Raw genomic sequence first — 19,340 nt, forward strand, 5'->3', positions numbered from 1 at the left:
TTGTGCACATGGGGGGCGGGCTGTCATCCACAGCGGGTGCAGATCTTCTAGTGTGTCTGATTTAAAGGCACTCACACACACACCTGTCCATAACCTCTTAACCACTGTTCTGTAAGTAAGCCCAATAAACTCATTGGTTCTCCAGATCAAACGTTAGTGGAATCATACCTCAGTGTGGCTTTGGACTTTTAGAGGATGGGTAAATGTTGTTTCTATCTCTCTACAGGACAGAATTTTATCAACAGTATTTCTGGTGAATGTGGACCTAGTGTCAACAGATCTTCCTAAAGAGGCCAGAAATGACAGTGCAAGCTCAAAACAATTGAGCCAAAACATGTTTGTGGGTCAGATGTGATGGCACATTCCTGGAATTCCAGCACTTGTAAGGCTGAGACAGGAGGAACATGACTTCAAGGCCAGACTGAGCTAAACAGGTACCTTGTCTCAAACAAAACAACACCCTCCCCCCCCAATAATAAACAATAAAACCCAATACATGCCTGTGAACTCCCAGGAATCTCTGGTATGAAATGAATTATAAAGGCGTTAGGCAGTAATTAACTCTCAGAATATTCACTGATGGAACCAAAGGGCTACCATATGGCCTGTGTCCCATTCCTGTCTCAAGGGAACAGTTCTACAGTGGGGTGGTCTGAGTGATTGCTCCTTGGAGAGACCCAATTCCATTTCAGTTTTATACTTACCCACTTTTGTGTGCTCATCTAGTTTTACAAGGGACTTTATGATTAGTAAGGAGGTGATCAGAAAAGGGGGATGTAAATCTCTGGAAATGTGTATCCCGGTGCATCAGTAATTAATCATTATTTGGATTTCCTACCAGATTCCCGAGTATGTTAGCATTTGTCTGTTTTATAGAGCAGGGACAGCTCTGGGTTACCTGATACATTAAAATTCTGGTGCTGAAAAGCAGAATGTGTGATCTTGATCACTCGTCATGTAAGTTAGTGTGCCCTCCCCCTCCAGAAACCAACCAGTTAGCTCTGTTTTGGCGACAGACATTACTGTTTCAGGGAGTAAGGCACAACTTTTAGTCTTTGTCATTAGTTCAATTTACTATTTTATGACTCCGTTCATTGCTTCAAGTTCAAGCCCCCAGCTTTATCTTGCCCTTCTGGAGATTTCATATCTGTAGCAACCAACTGTTTTTTGGTCGTTTCTTCTTTTTCTTCTTCATCTTTCTCTTAGTTCTCTTCATTTGGTAACCTACCTGTTTCTTCAGGATCTTCTTAAGATCCTGTATGTGGGCTTCTGGGTGTAGCTTGACACAGCACTTGCTTAGCATGCATATATCTTTCTTTGGGTTCAATCTCCAGCACTTCATAAATAGTGGCATATATCTGTAATTGCAGCTCTTAGGAAGTAAAGGGAGAAACGTTAGACGTTCAAGGTAGTTATCACCCTGCACTACATGAAACCTTGTCTCAGAAAAAAAGAAAGAAAAATATCCTGTATGTTACAGATTTAGATTCATTAGCACTGAAACACATCCCTTTTGGGTGTGGTGGTCTGAAAATTGGGTATGTTGTTAGTACAAAATACATACCAGATTTTATCTAAAACAAAACGTACAGTACCTCATTCATTAAAAACTTAATTATTTATTTTTGGTGTGTGTGTGTGTGTGTGTGTGTGTGTGTGTGTGTGTGTGTGTGTGTTCAGGCATATGCTCGACCTTGAACTTTGAATGCCTTGGTGGGTGTGTATAGGTCAGAGGACATCTTGCAGGAGTTGAGAATTGAACTCAGAAAGTCAGGTTTGGTGGTCAACTTCTACTAGTTGAGCCATTATCCTAGCCCTATACAATTTTGATTTTTAATATGGTTCATCTGTTGAAGTAACAATATTGTAGCTACACTGAGCTAAGCAATGCTATATTGTCAAACTGCTTTCATCCATTTCTCTTTTTAATATGGCTACCAAAATAACTGAAACCATGTATTGAACTAGCAATAGAATTCTACTGGTCCTTGTTGCCTGACGCCTAATAGTGATATCTTTTCATCTCTATAAGTGCAAAGATTATTAAAAACATAATTTGGAAGGAACATTTCAAAATTAATACATTTGTTAAAATTTAACAAATTTCTCTGTGCCATTCTGATTTTAACATATGTTGCCAAAGCCAGTACACATTTTTTTTTCCAGTTTCTTTGTCTTGTTTTCCCATTATGTGGATCAATTGAACCCAAAAGCAAAGGCCTTTAACATGCTTATGCTTTACAACTCCAGACCTTCTGTGTTGATATATTTATTTTTATTTATGTGTATGTGTGTGGGTGTGTCTATGTGAGTACAGGTACTGGAGGAGGCCAGAGGCATCTCTCTGGAGCTAGAGTTACAGGCAGCTGCCTGTAAGCTGCCAGACATGTGTGCTGGTCCTCTGGAAGTGCAGTGCATGTTTTATTTTATTTCTCTCAAGTTTTACATCCCAACTGCAGTTTACCCTCCTTCCACTCCTCCCCTCAACCCCACTTTCCACTCCCTCAAGTCCACCTCTCCTCCCTTTCCCCTCAGAAAAGAGCAGGCTTCCCAGGGATATCAATCAAACATAGCATAACAAGATACAATAAGACTAGGCACAAACCCTCACATCAAGGCTGGACAAGCAACCCAGTAGGATGAAGAGGGTCCCAAGAGCTTTCAGAAGAGTCAGAAACACAACCCCTCCCCTGCCACTATTAGGAGTCCCACAAAAAACCTTAAGCTAAACAACCATGATACCATGATACATACGCAGAGGACTTAGTGCAGACCCATGCAGGCTCTGTGCTTGCCACTTTCAGTCTCTGTGAGCCCCTAGGAGCCCTGCTTAGTTGAATCTGTGGGCCATGTTCTCCTGGTGTTCTCAACCCCTTTGGTTCCTACAACCTTCTGCAGGAAGGATGGTTGGCTGTGGATCTCTGCATCTGTACCCATCGTCTCTGACAATAACTGGGCTAGGCTCTGATCTATGAGGATAGCAGAATATTATTAGGAATTATTTTTTGACTTTTTTTTTTTTTTTTGGCCAATCATGTTTGGTTCTATTCTAGGTCTCTAGGGTATCCAAACTCAAGTCCAAGTGCATCAAAGACCTCAACATAAAACTAGATACACTGAACCTGATAGAAGAGAAGTGGGGAATAGCTTTGGATGCACTGGCACAGGAGACAACTTCCTGAACAGAACACCAATAGTGCAGGCACTAAGATCAACAATTCATAAATGGACCTCATGAAACTGAAAAGCTTCCGTTTGAAAAGCAAAGGACACAGCCAATAAGACAAAAAGGCAGCCTATAGAATGGAAACAGATCTTCACCATCTGACAGAGGGCTAATATCCAAAATATATAAAGAACTCAAGAAACTAGACATCAATGAATCAAATAGTCCAATTTAAAAAAAAAAAGGGATCTAAACAGAGAATTCTCAACAGGGGAGTTTCAAATGGCTGAGAAACATCTTTAGCCACCAGAGAAATGCAAATCAAAACTAGTTTAATATTCCATCTTACACCTGTTTGAATGGCTAGGATCAAAAAACACAAGTGGCAGCTCATGGTGGAGAGAATGTAGAACAAGTGGAACACTCTTCCATTACTGGTGGAACTGCAAACTTGTGCAGCCACTATGGAAACCAATATGGCAGTTTCATAGAAAATTGGAAATCATTCTACGTCAAGACCCAGACATACCACTTTTGGACATATACCCAAAGGATGCTCCATCCTACCACAAGGACACTTGTTCAACTACGTTCATAGAATCTTTATTCATAATAGCCAGACACTGGAAACAACCTAGATGTCCCTCAACAGAAGAATGGACAAGAAAATGTAGTACATTTGTACAATGGAGTATTACTCAGCTTCCAAAAAAAAATGACATCATGAAACCTGCAAGCAAATGGATAGAAGTAGAAAAAAAATCATCCTGAGTGAGGTAACCCAGACCCAGAAAGACAAACATGGTATGTACTCACTCATAAGTGGATATTAGCTGTTAAGTAAAGGATAACCATGCTATAGTCCACAGACTCAGAGAGACTAAGTAACAAGGAGGCCTCAAAGGGGGGTGGGGTGGGGCACATGTATCTCCCTGGGAAGAGGAAATAGAATCAATTTTTCAAGTGGATTGGGAGGAAGGTGGAGATTCAACAGGAGGGAACAGCGCATGCTCTTAGTCACTGAGCCATCTCTCCAGGCCCTCCAGTTGTTTTTCTGTTGTTTGATTCTTTTGACTAAAAGAAAGCATGGAATTTTCTTTTCTGTTTTTGAGACAGGGTTCCTCCGTGTAATTTTGGTGCCTGTGCTGGATCTCGCTCTGTAGACCAGGCTGGCCTCGAACTCACAGAGATCTGCCTGGCTCTGCCTCCTGAGTGCTGGGATTAAAGGTGTGCGCCACCGCCACGCCAGCGGAATTTTTTTTTTTTTTTGATTCAGATGTAAGCATAACACAAACACATTTAAACGTTAATAGGGGGATAAGAAAAACTGAATGTAAGCAAGATTGCCTGCAGACAAACTGGTAACAAAACACAGTAACATACACCTGGACAAGCATCAATCCCATGAGAAAACCCAGCAACTTTAATTACTGCACCTACAGGCACTGGGCTGAGGAGTGTTTCTTTCTGCTTGAGTGACAGCATACTGCTCTGGCACAGCAAACTGTTAGGAGTTTCTTCTCCTATACCACAACTGTCTTCTGATGCTCACTTTTCTATGTGCAACGTAATGATTAATTAATGCATGTAGAGCACTGACAATGATAATAAGGTTTGTGGGGTGTGCGTGTGGGGGTCAGATCTAACTCTAGCTTTGCTGCTTGCTCTTTTAACAGCCTGGGACCAACAGCTGAAGAGCAGAAATGGTAGGGTAGGGTCCATGATGGATCTGCTCTGCAATTAGCCATTTTTCATTCTCATTGTTGAGCTATGCTCTGAAAATGTTGTTACCCTTCACCTTCATGAAAAGAATCTGGAGAAGCCCACCGACCACCTTTGCTATTTGTCCTTTGTAGCTTCTATGAACCTGGAGAACTTTTAAGGTGGCTGTGGCTTGCACAGTATATCCATGGTTGGCAAGGAGAGAATATTGGTTAGGAAATGTCTGCATAGAGCATACACAGGCAGAGGAGACCTGTGCATTTCCTGCTAACCCAGTGGAGGACTAGGAAGCCAGCTTTGGGATGTATTGAAGGTACTTTGCCCAAGAGAGCAAACTTTATGCTAACAGTGAGGCACTGTTAGCTGAAGGTTAACAGCAAAAGCTTACAGAGAGAAGTCGAAGCAGCTGTAAGCAGTTAGGGGGGCTTCTTGGTGCTAAAAGTTCTTTGAGGAGCCCTTGAATGTGACACAAGAAAAGGACCACCTTTTAAATATCTATCAAGTCTCGGAAGGTATCTCGGAGAGCTTAGCTTGGGTGACACAGCTCCCTGTTTATCTTTTATAGTTTTGTTCTGTAGTGCATCTCCCTCTAACCATGTCCACCTTTCCTCTGCAGCTATGTAAAACATCCACAGTCCTTGTCCTCATCTTTTCCGACAGGCTGAGAACCTTCTGGCCCTAAGAGGAATTCATTAGCTAGGCAAATAGTAGATACCCTTTAAGACCAGTATCAAGCCCGATGTGACGGTATACAACATTAATCCCAACACTTGGGAGGTAGAGGCAGTGAGATTCTGTGAGCCTGGTCTACACATCGAGAATCTCAATGAGAATTTGTGCTTATCTGCTATCACAGCAAGCACCATGTGGAAAATTTAAACACAGCAAAGAATATAATGGCTTACAGGTTAAGATTAGCATGTTAAGACTGCATTGTTTAGCTTAATTTTAAAGAGGAAGAACAAAAGAATAAGGAAAGGAGAGAATGAGATAGTCTTGTGTCACATATTTCAACAGATATCAATAAGTAATGAGGTATTGAAAAAATAATAAAAATTAAGTGCTATGGGCACTGGAAATGTCAAAGGATCATGGTGAGCCTTAGTCTAGTGTAGGCTTCATATAAGCCTCTGTTCTTAAGAACTGTCAGCAGGTATATGTCTGAAGAGGAAGGCATGGCAATTCCTTATTTGAGAAGAAGAAAGATCTGTTGCTTGAAGTTAATAAGAAAAAGAAATTGCCGGGCGGTGGTGGCGCACACCTTTAATCCCAGCACTCGGGAGGCAGAGCCAGGCGGATCTCTGTGAGTTCGAGGCCAGCCTGGGCTACCAAGTGAGTCCCAGGAAAGGCACAAAGCTACACAGAGAAACCCTGTCTCAAAAAACCAAAAAAAAAAAAGAAAGAAAGAAAGAAAAAGAAATTACATGGGTAGGTAGGTGTGCTTTGCAAGAATCTCAAATGTGGTATGTTCATTCTTGGTTCTCATAGTGAAAGAATGCTTTTTGGGTCCTTTCTCACTGTAGTTGAGTTCTCATCCTTACTCACTCATTGTTTACTTCTTGTGTGGAAAGGAACAAAACATTCATGTCTGGCTGGACCACAATGTGGAGGCAGTTAAGAAGGTAGAACAGGGAGAGGGCTTGTCCAATGCCCTCCCCCAAATACCAGGGTCCAGTACCACACACTCCACTATTAAAAGGGTCAATAAGATTTTAAGTACTTCAAGAATCTGAAGTCAAGAGGTTGAGGCAGAAGGGTTGTGAATTTGTGTGTACTCTCTGCTATTTAGTGGGTCTGAAGGTCAGCCTGAGTTACAGTGAGATTCTGTTCAGAAACAAACAGCCAAGCATGGTGGCTCACGCCTGTAAATCCCAGCTTGTTGGAGGTGGAGGCAGGAAGACTGCTGGAGCTGAGGCCAGCCTGGGCTACATAGTGAATTCAAAGCTAGGATGGGTTACAGAGTAAGATCCTAGCCGGCGGTGGTGGCGCACGTCTTTAATCCCAGCACTCGGGAGGCAGAGCCAGGCAGATCTCTGTGAGTTCGAGGCCAGCCTAGGCTACCAAGTGAGTTCCAGGAAAGGCGCAAAGCTACACAGAGAGACCCTGTCTTGAAAAACCAGAAAAAAAAAAATAAGAGTAAGATCCTGCCAATAAATAAATAAAGTCAAGAACAGAAACAAAATCTAATCCAATCAAACCACCACCATTACCATAAATTAAAAAAAAAGCATAAGACCCCAAACAATCTTCCAAAACAGGTAAAAATGTCTCATTTGGAGTTATTCTGCCTTGGTTATTGTGGTAGTTTGAATAGGAACGGCCCCCATAGGCTCAAATACTTGAATGCTTGTTCATTAGGTGTGGCCTTGTTGGAGGAAGTGTGTCACTGGGGTTGGGCTTTGGGGTTTCCAATTCTCAAGCCAGGCCCAGTGTCTGCCTTTTCCTTCTGCCTACTGGTCAGGATGTAGAACTCTCAGCTACCTCTCCAGCACCATGTCTGCCTCTATGCCACCCTGCTTCCTGCCATGAGAATAACAGACTAAATCTCTGAAGGAGTAAGCAAGCCCCAACTAAATGATTTCCTTTTTAAGAGTTGCTGTGGTCATGGCATATCTCTTCACAGCAACAGAACACTGACTAGGACAGTCATCCCATGAGAAAAATTTTGGACATGTCTTTCACCAAACTAGGGACATCAGACTGAGTAACATAATACAGCACCTGTGAATTACTACTTGTCATGAAGTCCTAAGTCAACACATTTACACATTCAACCACTCAGCATCAGTCCCACAAAACAACCATTTCTGGAGATGTACCAAGTGTCATGCTGTGTCCCTTTTTCAACAATGAAAATATTGTCCTTACTATATCAGTGTGTACACCAGTCCATTGGGGATGGGGAAGATACCTGAAATTAAAAGGGTGAAACACTGTCACAGCTGGAAGATGAATACTCTGGGACTTATTATATACTTTCTTCACTTTTTGGCATGCCTGATAATTTTCTTAATAAAGTTAGATATGACTAAAAACTCTTTTCTTCCCAAGCAAAGGAGCTGGATTTGATAGATGCCTATAAAACAGGGGAAATTATACCATGACGTTATTATTTCTAGGGTATCAGAAGAGATATGTTCATGGTAATGTGAGAGGTGGACAGGAAACACCTCTTTGTAGAAAAGAAGTATTCATAGAAGGCCTAGCTCAGACTGAGTAGTGAATTGGGCTCCATACAGCTCCACTTAGGCTTCAGGCTGGGTAGCAGGTACTTGTGGTCAGGGTGAGCAGTGAAGAACTAACTAGTCTACTACAACACCATCACCTTATCCTCTTTCTTCTTCCTTCTCTTGGGTGCTTTAAATCCAGCAAAGTGACTAGACATTAGTGTATCACCAACATGTACCAGGTGCTAATATAAAGGCTGCAGGCTATTCCGTGCATATCCTCTCCAGAGCTGGGAACCAGGAGTCCAAGACATTCCTCAAGGTATGGGGATTGTGGTACAATCAGGCCAAGGGCAGATCAAGCACCAGCCCTTCCCAATCAAAGCAGGGGAGGTAGGTCAGAAACCCGAGCTCTGGCAGTGGTAGGTTCAAATTCCGACTAGCTTTTGCAGCTTTGAACGAGTCACCTAACTTCTCGGAGCTGACACAGTTTCCTCATTTATAAAGAGTGCAGTAAAACCTTGGAGGGTTTGTTGTCAGAAGCAAATTCGGACACTCAAGATCATACCACCAAAGGAAGACTCCATAAATGGCAGCCATCATTCTTGGCCAAGTGCTGGCTCGTCCTCCCGGGCGCGCCTCCTGCAGGGTCCCTCAGGACAGACTGGGCCCGCCTCCGAGGCTAGGTTTCCATGCTCAAGGCTAGTGGCCCAGCATCTGGGTCTCCACCTGGAGCAAGCAAGGGGCGCGGGCAGGTGGGTTGACCGTTCCTTGCAAGGACCGCCCCCTCCCCTCGGCTCCCATCCCTGTGCTGCGAGCAGGTGAGGTTTCGCCCAGGCTGCTGGGATTGTGACCGCAGGAGGGGTCGAGGCAGAGGGCGCAGCCCGAGGAACGGGGGGATCCCTCTTGCTGCTGCTGGTTCCATAGCCGGGTTAACCCAGCAGCCGGCTGGGGCGCGGGGCCCGTGGACTGCGCGCTCTGCGGCTGCGAAAACCCGGAGAGGCGGATGGGAGCGCTCGAGGCGCTCACAGCCAACTCCTCCGCGGTCCGGCCGCCAAGCTGGGCATGCTCAGTGCGGCCGCCGCGCCGCCGTCCGCCAACTCGGGAGCTCGCGCTCCCGGGCCGTGGGGGCGAGAACGCCGGCGGCGGCGGCGAGCGACGCCCCCAGGCAGCCGCAAACTTCGCGGCGGCGTCCGCAGTCTGGCGAGACAGACACCTCGCAAACGTCAAATCCAATTCCCTGCCCCTACCTGAGCGATGGAGGCTGCGGCCGCCAGAGCGTCCCGGCCGCCCGCCCCTGCCTAGCCGCTAGCTAGGGACCAACAGGTAAACTGTTGGGGGTGGGGAGCGGGGCGCGCGGCGGCCAGGGGCGGCCCGGGGAGCCGGGTCGCCGGCGCGCCTGATGTGTCCGTCGGTGCTCGTGGCCACCGCTCCTCACCCCCTCCCCAGCCCGGGGAGGGCCAGCAAAGGGTTAAGTCGGCCCCGCGCCACAGTGAGCGCGGCCCCCTCCAGCCGCCGCGGCCGCCTGCAGCCGGCAGCTAGCAAAGCGCCCGGGCGCCGCCGAAGGGGACCCGCGTAGCCTCTGCGCCATCCGAGCCGGGAGGCACCGGCCTCGCTCGGCGTCCGCATCCTCGTCCCTCCCGGCCTCGCTCCCGCGGCTCCGTGCCCGGGCGGCAGGTCCTCCGGGTGCAAGGCGGCGGGCGCGGGGCACCGCGAGCCAGGAAGTGGGCGCGGGCCGCTGCGTAGCGCCTCGCGGGCCCGAGGACGCCTAGCTCTCGGCGACACCGAGCCTCCCGCCTAGGCGCCAAAGAAAAGTTTTTCCCCCCTTCCCGCCCCTCCCCCATCCCAGCCCGTGCCCCCCAGGGTGGGTTTGGGTTCATTGGTGAAGAAAGTCACACGTTCCCATCAGCTGCTCCTCCCCCTGGGGACCGGGTGGGGGTGGCGGGAGGCCGGCGCCGCGGCGGACCCTGGCCGACCTCCAGCCCCGCCGCCGTCGCCGCCGCCGCCGCCGCCCGTGGAGCTGGCTTCCCGGGGCTCGGCACAGCGGGGTGCCCACGAAGGCGGCCCCCCTGAGCGCGTCTGCGCGCGGCAAGCGGCAGTCTCCAACCTGCTTTCTCCTGCCTGCAGCGCCACGGCGAGCGAGAGTGGAGGGGAGAAGGAGTCTTGTCTGCAAAGTGCTGCTCCCTGGTGCTCAGAGGCGGCTGCTCCAGCTCCAACTCTCATTCATTTCGCCGGTTAACATGAGAGATCATGGCCGCCTTCGGGCTTCTCAGTTATGAACAGAGACCGCTGAAGCGCCCGCGCCTCGGGCCGCCCGATGTCTACCCGCAGGACCCCAAGCAGAAGGAGGTAAGGGCGCCGGCGGCCTCCGCGCTTGTGCGGTGCTCCGCAGCGCTGACCCGGGGCCAAGCCGGCCCGGCAGGCGTCCACGGCGCTGCGGGGGAAGGGTTGGGGAGGGGATCGGAGGCGGGGCCCGGGCTGGGGTATCAGGGACCCTGAGCCACCGAGACCTGGATCCTGCCAACCCCCGCGCTCCGCTGGGCGGTCGCTCTGCGGGGGCTGGGTCGCTTCCCGGTTGTCGGGCCTTGCACTGCGCCGCTGGGCGCTTTACCGCTTCTTCCTTGCTTGCATCCTCTTGCTCGCTCTCCTCCGTTTCTGCCAGTTTTATTTTTTATTTTTTTCTTGGTCGCTTCGATAAATCCTCGTAAACTTTTTGACAAATGTTGGAATGCAGTACATCGGACACTGAGGTCTTGGGTTTTGCGCCAGCGGTATAGGCACGGATGGGGGAGGGACCTTTTCACATCCTCCAGTTTGGAATGGAAGTCGTTTTTAGCTAGGTGATCGTATATTTGGCTCTGTGAATGTACCTCTGTATCTCTCTTTATTAAAAAAACAAAACAAAAAAAACCATTAAGGAAACAATATTAAGGAAAAACACCAAATTTTGTCTCTAGAGAGGCAATTGGTTTTCCCGGAGGCTGTTTTGTATGTGTAAAAGCAGGCAAGTTACCTTAGAAAGGAATAGCTTCCAGGATTACTTATTTCTTTGAATGAAATTAATTGGAGAAACCTTGGCTGTTCCAGCACATACCGTAGCTTCAGTGGTTAGTGTAAGCTATGTAGGTGTGTGTCAGGAGTTAACAAGTAATTATGTAACAACTCTCCAGTTGTAATAATGATCACCCTGGGCTATACGGTTTGTCCAGAGACTTGGCTATCTTTTCTTTTTTTGGTTCACCTGCTCCGCAGCTGTCCTTTCAGACTTTGCCAGCTACAGCCCACTCATCTTCTCTTTTCTGTAGCTGAACATGAAACGACCATGTATTCTTTTTGTGACTCTGAAAACTCTCTATGAAAAGTTCGCATGTCCAGTGGTTTCATTAAGGACTTTGCAAATAAGAGTTCTTTAAAACTTCTGTTTTGATAAGTGCATCTGTTTCATCAGTAGAGTCTCAGCCCAGACTGGCTAATGATGTGTCTGAGAAATCATCCCAGCGATTCCTTTTCGATTTATCACATTAAATTTGAGCATCAGGGGAGTAGTTCAGATTGAAGATGGCTGGGAAGTTTACAGGTGGTGCTTCACCACAGAGTGAGGTGACAGTTTGTAGATTTCTTCTCTGCTCACGTCCTTACCCATCTGCTAAGGACTGTCTCTACCCTATCCTTACCCAGCTGCTGAGAAAGAATAGAGACTCTAAGGACCAAGTGTAGATATCAGTGGCAGAACATTCTTAAAGTTTTGGTAGGGATAGGGCCAGTCATTTGGTTGACTTTTCTCATCTTATAATTAATGTTTCACTACGTCTTTCTGGAGAATGACTTTATGAGGGCAACTCCCTAGTTGTGGGTTGGTGGCTCAGATTATCATGTGTGCTTGTTTAGCATTTATTTTTAAATATGACAGCCATTTCAGGATTTGGATCCTGGAGAGAATAATTTTGGATATTGGGTCATTTTTTAGAAATCTAAAATTGGAAGGAGTGACTACGTTAGAGGGTACTTTTTATACTTACATTTGAGAAAATAAGATGACTGAAGCCCAGAAACACTCGATTCATCCGAAGGGTATGGCGAATAAGCAGACTGGATTATCAGTGCCGTGCTCATTCAAATCAGTACTGTGCTCAGGGTGAGTGTTGTGTTGCTGCTACTCTTCTAGGATTCACTTCCCCCGAGACGACCGATATTCTATCTCTCTTGAGGAGAGAGTTATATGTGGCTGTAGTCAAATTTGGGTACAATATGGAACAGGTGCGTGGCTGTTTTTTGGTGGTTGGAGAGCAGATTCCTAAGCTTCAGTTATTTATGTATTATACTACTCCCTCAAAATTCCACCCAGTCTTTATACAACCAGTGCTTTTATTCTTTTAATAACTGTAGAGAAACTTTATTGTGCTTTCTTGGCAGTCTTGACTTTTGCAGTTTATCGAAGTATGTATAAGATTATTAAAGTATCGAATTCCATATATATATATGTGTGTGTGTGTTTTTTGGTATTATACACAAACATAAGATATATAATTACACAGATTCAAAAGAGACCATCGATAGTAGTGCTTGGGAACAGTGACTCGTTCATCCAAATTTATATGCTATGCACCAGAGAGCAGTGGTGATTTGTTTGAGAAAGGTCTCACTGATCTACCCAAGCTGGTCTTGAGCTCAGGATCTTCTTGCCTTCGTCTCCAGAGTGCTGAGGTCGTAGGCCTGCACCAGCACAGCTAGCTGGCTGGTGTTGATTTAGTGGAGGAAGTGTAGGCTTCCAGTTTGACAGTCAGGCATTTGAATTATGGCTGAGCGTCTTTGTAGCTGGCAAAGTTGCGTCACTTCTCACCTGTCAGCTATAGTTTAACTGTGCTCTTCAGAAAAAAAAAAGGTAAAACTCTGTGAAAAATTTCCCCTCATATCTGTGTGAGGAGAAGCCCTCTTCCTACCAGAAGCTACCTCCTCACTGTATATGTAATTTTTATTGTTAAGAAGTGGTAATAGTGTTCTGCAGATAGGATCTCAGGGTACTGAGTGGGATCCTTCATTGAGGACTCTGTGGGGCAGACATGATGAAAAGATGATCTACTGACCTGCTGCTCATCAGTTGATTGAGTCCATTCAAGAGCTGGCAGGACTCGGGCCTCCCTTTAGACTTTGTTAAATGCGGTGCTCTCATACTTTAGTCATCTGCACACAGACTGCCCCACCCCCCAAACTTTAAGATAGGGAATCAGAAAAGTGGGAGTCCTTCTTGATTCTTCCTCCCTTACAGCCCGCTCATCTCCATATCAATATTACCCATTCGCCAGCGTCTCTTGCCTGATCTACTTCCGGAATAGTTTGGATTTCCAGTTCATCTGATACGTCTCAGTTTCACCAACTTGCTGAATTTTTCGTTTCTTCTGGCGTTAGGCTGACTTTTCTCCTCCCTGGAACTCTTGCATATGTTGGTCTGCCCGAACACCTGCCTTTCCCCCTCTGGCCTCACCATCCATCCAGTTCCAGAAGGTGGGCTTTGCAGCCACTCTGTTTGCCGGCATCTGGGCTGTTTTGTTCACGTACCCCTTCGCCTCCCTACATGCCAGTTTCTTTCCTCGTCGGGTGTGGATGAGACTGCTGCTGCTTTCCTGCAGGCTGGCTGGCTGCTTACATGGATAATGTATGTCTAGAATTTAGACTTGAGTTGGGCATAGATTCAGCATATAAATATTTCCTGTCAGGGAGTACTGCCTCTTTGTCATCAGTGACCTTCTCAGGCCTTTCTGACATGTGTTTCATTTATAATTATTTGTTTGTGTCTGGCCATCCCCTACCAAAGGGACGGTTTCTCGAGGACAGAGAAGACATCTACGTTTGCTGTCATTGATGTGTCTGGGATAGAGTGAAGTTCCTGGGATTCTGAGGGTGCAAATATTTCTTGAAATACATTAAGGAAAGAGAGATGAGTGACTGAAAAAGCGAGCAGGGTGTTGGAGGTGTTGGGAAAGTCTAGGTAAATGCCCAGAGTATCCTTGCTGTCTGCTGTGAAGGCGGAGAGCTGTGAAAGTGAAATGGAATCCTAAAAGGAGGGAGAACTTGTTTTACCTTGGCCATGGACAGTTGAATGGTATCTATGTTCGGGATATCAAATTTGTAAGAAAAACAGATTTGAGTAGAAGTGAGGTTTCTGGGCATAAGAGCCACACATAGGGCCCAGGGGGAAGGATTGTGTAGTATGCAGAGCAGGGCTGCTCAGGAGAAGGGGCATCACCTGAAAGGTTAAGTCCAAATCCTTATCTAGGGGTGGAGCCTAGTGGCCCAGTGGTGGTTGATTAGTTAGCATGGACGAGGCTGAGGCTTTGGGTTCAGATACCCAGTACTACAAAAGAGAAAAGAAACAAATGGAGTTGGGCGAGAACCTGGGTTGTTGGGTCTCAGATTCAGCAGGTCTGAGGCGTGGCCCCAGAATTTGCATGTCTAACCAGATGGAATGTAATCTGATACTGCTGGTCCAGAGCCTCCTTGGAGAGTTGATCTAGAGAGAAGGCGTCCTACTCTACAGGGCCTGCTTCCTGGGGAATTTCATTTGACTCACTTAAGGGTCTTCCTATGGGCTGCAGGAGTTCGGCTTCTCAGCCCACTCAACTGCTGTTTGGTGGGACTTCCTTCAGATGTTACATTTTTAGTCATATCTAAGAGTGTGTCAGGAAACCCCAGTCCTTCTCCACCGACTTTCCCTTACACTTCGAATACTATGCAGACCCTCAGGGCCTCAGCATTCCGTCCCTTGCTCACCTCTACCCCACACAGCTTGCCTCAGTTCTGACTCACCACTTGCCGCTTCTTTGATTCTGAGTCCTTACCTGTGAAATGGGGTTTGTATTAGGGCAAATGGCTGTACTCAGAGCACAGTGACATGTCACGTGGTCGTGTCACACATACTGCACTCCATGCAGGTCAGCTACAAGTAGCTGATGTCTTGGTAAAGGATCCAGGGGCCTTCTGTTGTCCTGATGACAGTGTCTGTGAGAACTGCCCTTGGAAATCTGGTTTTATTCACACCTGTGTACCCTTCTGGCGTCTGGCTGTGCATTGGGCCACTGCTGCTCGAACTGGCTCTTTAATGTTTACTTTCCAATCCCTTGCTGTAGTGGTGGTTTTTGTTCTTAGTTTTTGGCTAAGAGATTGTCCTAAAGCGGGGACACTTCTTGCAGCCCATCCTGAGCTTTTTACCATGGGTTACTGTGCTTCTGTGGAGCTCACCAGTGTCTGAAATTCAGCTGTCCGGGTGTTGCATCTACTCCCCATGGCCTGCTCACTTCACTGGAATGTAAGCTGCTTGAGGGCAGGGGCTTGTTGCTGGTGTTCATATGACTGACTACCTTGTGGCTGGGGACCAGGTACTAATTGAAGGAGAATCCAGAGACCTGGGGGAGGTACAGTGATGGAGGAATGGGGAAGATTAGGTTGAATTCACAGGGAAGCCTGGACAAATTGGCCAGTTGCCTGGAGGACTAAGACAGAAGGCTAGGGAGACATTTGGTTCTAGAATGTTCCTTGCCTGAGAGCAATTTGTTGGCCTCAGGGCCCTGCTACAGACTTCATTAAAATCCAAGTATTCAGGCAGAGGGTGGACCTGTTTCTAGGTGACTCAGGTTAGAATGCAGGTAGAAAGCTCTGGTTTGGTTTTTCTAGCTGCCCCAAAAAAAGTTCTCAATGGGGCAGGCAATGTACTCAGTGTCAGACAAGGCCCTGGGTCCAAGCACCAGCGCCACTTTAAACAGTGTTGCTAGCCGGGCAGTGGTGGCGCACGCCTGTAATTCCAGCACTCTGGAGGCAGAGGCAGGTGGATCTCTGTGAGTTCGAGGCCAGCCTGGTCTACAGATCTAGTCCAGGACAGGCTCCAAAGCTACAGAGAAACCCTGTCTCGAAAAAGAAAAAAAAAAAAAAAACCCGAAAAAACAAAAAAAGAAAAAAACAAAAAACAAAAAACCCAAAAAACAAACAAACAAACAAAAAACCAGTGTTGCTAAATGAGTCTGGCCAGAGAGCAGAAATGCAACCAGTTGTCATTTTAGGGAGGTACAGTACTTAACATCCACTGAGACCTGCCCAGTCAGAATTAACAGGAGGAAACTCAGGAACTTGTAAGTAAACTTTCTAGGTGATTCCTCAGCACACTGAACTTGAGAAGCAATGCTTTAGTTTGTGTGTTTACCTGAAGAGCAGCTTGGGCTCTGTCCTCTTCCCACTCACGGCTCAACACCTTCTGTCTTAGTGTCTTTCATCATATGTTATTTGAAGTATTGGTACCTTTGGGAACTAAGCTCTATGATGAGCATTTGGCTATTTTCCCCTTTGAAAGTAGCTGATCTGAAACCCCAATCTTAGCCTAGGCTTGTTTCCTACATTTCTAGTTGGGTAGAATTCCATGCCTAGGTCCGGAAATATCAGAAGCTGTTTCCCTTGCATTCTTAGCCAACTGAGGCAAAGGAGAAGTGAGCTAGTGTTGTACTGTAAAACCCTGCTTTGTCTTAGTAGTGCTGTGAGGTTTCTGTTTGACCTGGGAGTGGGTTCTCAGATGGATTCTCAGGATTCACATAAGGCTGTCTGTCTATGGGGGTCACAGCCACTGTCCTTCATCCGACATCCTTTTGGATGTTTCCCCACAGGTTGACACTTGGGATTAAATGTGGTCCTTCACGGAGCTGGAGAACCACCAAGTGAGGAGTGGTCTTGGGGTAGGTGAGAATGCGGCAGAGTGGAGTGTGGGGAGTTTGGCTAACAGTACCACCCTCAGGGGTGTGTGTGTGTGTGTGTGTGTGTGTGTGTGTGCGTGTGCGCGTGTGCCTGGGCAGCAGCAGGTGCGGAAGCAGAGCAGAAAGCAGAAAACAGGCTCCCAGGCGTTTCGTGCTCTTTGCTCTGAGGCTCTTCTCATAGAGAGGTTTTGAACTTCTGGGGAGGCCACTGCTGTGGGAGAGTAGGCAGGGAACAGGATGGAAGTGGCTAGAGCTTTGAGTCCCCGCACAGTGAAGGAAAGCAGCAGCGGTTGGGCGTGGAGGAAGGTAGCTGAGTGGGAAGGCCAGGCGGAGGGAAGAAAGGGAGAGAATGCAGCATGGGGGGCATCTGTTGTGAAGATGAGAAGGGATGCAGAAGAGAAGGGAGATGGGAGCCTCTGCAAATCAATTCCTAAAGCTGGTCCATGGTAACAACTCCTCACTACCTTACACTAATGGTGGTAGTGGTGGGGGACCTCACTAAATCAACAAAAGAGCACAGTTTCTACTTAAGATTTACATATCTGCAAATTTTGGAAGTCTTGTTGTCTGGGTCTTTGAGTCCGTTTAGTGGCACTATGACAGGATACTGGGTAAGTTTTACATTAAAGTGCTTTTTTATTTTTAAGGAAAAGAAACATATCACAGTTTTGAAGGCTTGGAGATCCAATATTGAGGGGTTTGTCATTTGATAAGGGGTTTCTTGCTACTTTATAATATGGTGAAAGGCATTTCCAGATGTAAAAGATCAAGAGTGCCCGACCTGCTTTTGGTACCCACCTGTTTCCAGACCCCTGCCACAGCAGAGGTAGTTCATAGGGTGAGTGACAGCAGGGTGTGTCAGGGAAGGGATCAAGCTAGGTGACTGGCCTACTCACTTCTCAAAGGACCCACATTTTAGCCTTCTAGCATTAGGGTAATATGAATTTTGGGGAATGTTTTAAGTCATAGCACCGGGGTATAGGATTAGCAATACTTTTTATTTACTTCTCTTTGCTAATAATCTGCATTTCAGGCTATAACATCAGCCTTGTAGTATTTTTGCCCTCAGAGAAAGTAACCTAAAACATAATTAGATAATTTTGATTGGTTTTCTAAAGATGGGCCTTTAGTATTATGGTTCTTTCTTTTTTCTTTTCTCTTTAATCTTCTAAGTGGCTTGAAGTTAGTTCTGTGTTGCTCAGGCTGAGCCTAAAATTCCTGGGTTCCCAGGAGCGTCCCATCCCAGCTTTCCTAGTAGCTGGGATTTCCAGTGTATGCCAGCACTCCCCGTGACTGCTGCTAGTTGACAGCCTGTAGTTCCGTACCCTGCATCCCTGGGCCCTTTTCAAAGGAGACTTTGCCTGGCACCGCTCCGCTTCCAGTGCTTCCAGGGAAGCCCCTCTTCGTTGTAGTTAACCAGCACCTGAGGGCAAAGCCTTTGACACGTCTCCCATCTGGGAAGAGGAACCTTAGCATATCCCAGGTGACCAGACCCTGGCCAGCCTTGCCCATAGCCCAGCCACAGCATTCATGTTCACTGTCCCTCATCTTCCTCCTGTAAGAGACTTTTGCTGTCTCAGCCCTTCCCTCCCCCAAGATAGAGGTGAAAAAGAAACCTCACCAATTACCTCCTTGGCCTGGCTTGAATAAACATGGTTCTTTTCATCAACTTTTATTTTATTGTCCCTAGGAGAGAGCTGGCTGCACACATGTGGCTCCTTTCACAGAGGCGCTTGTGGACCTGTGAGTCTAACAGGGACAGCAGGGTGGAGGTCAGGCTCCCTTCTGAGAACATTCCAGCGCTGCCATTTCTACTGTATAACAACTATTCAGAGTGGTTTAATATGAAGGAGCCTGTAAACTTAAGAAAAAAAAAATCAAATGTGATGTCTAATTCAGTGGTGTGCTGGAGCCAGCTTGTACCAGCTGCCATGAAACTTCAGGAATCGTGTGAGCTGACTGACGTCAGGTCCATCGCTTATATTCATCAATGGTGGGAGTATAGTACTACCACGGACATTGGCAAGTGCTGTCCCTTACACGCGCGCACACACAAACACACACACACACACACACACACACACACACACACACACACACGCCCGCTTCTTTTGTTTTTAAATGAAGGCTGATTGTCAGGCTTACCAGCAGCTGTGTATAGTTATGGAAGACACTTCTGTCATGCCTTTCTTTTCCTGCCTCCCACCTAAAAAAAATAAATAAACAAAAAGCCAGACCTTTATCCTCTGTATCATTTTGCAGCTTGGACTAAGCTCATGCCTTCACTCTAGGTAGAGATGTAATGGAAATCTACTGCCGGACTGCTGCAGAAGAACGATTTTCTCTCTGAGAAATGTACAGATGCAGGGGAAAGCCCTCTCCTTAGGCCCTGAAAAACCCAGTTTCCTGTTTGGAAAGGTAGTGAGAAGATATGATAGCTGGAGCCACTGCATCCATCTTGTGACCATAGGACAGCAAGCTGAAAGGCTAACCCAACATGTTGAGGAGCCCCATGAGAAAAAGCTAACCTAAAATGTTGAGGAGCCCCATGAG

The 19,340-nt window shown here is 46.8% G+C and overlaps 1 protein-coding gene across 5 annotated transcripts in view; it reads left to right on the plus strand.

Moving 5' to 3' along the window:
• The first annotated feature begins 9,178 nt into the window (after nucleotides 1-9,178).
• Nucleotides 9,179-19,340, plus strand: part of Med12l (mediator complex subunit 12L) — a 301,677-nt gene continuing 291,515 nt past the window's right edge. For all 5 annotated transcript variants that reach the window (XM_059265389.1, XM_059265393.1, XM_059265391.1 and 2 more), the window contains exons 1-2: nucleotides 9,179-9,381; nucleotides 10,183-10,404. In XM_059265389.1, the coding sequence (XP_059121372.1) occupies nucleotides 10,306-10,404 (99 nt within the window). In that variant the 5' untranslated portion in view covers nucleotides 9,179-9,381; nucleotides 10,183-10,305. The remainder of the gene's footprint in view (nucleotides 9,382-10,182; nucleotides 10,405-19,340) is intronic.

Source organism: Peromyscus eremicus, chromosome 6, assembly GCF_949786415.1.
Source record: "Peromyscus eremicus chromosome 6, PerEre_H2_v1, whole genome shotgun sequence".
NCBI classification, from domain to species: domain Eukaryota; kingdom Metazoa; phylum Chordata; class Mammalia; order Rodentia; family Cricetidae; genus Peromyscus; species Peromyscus eremicus.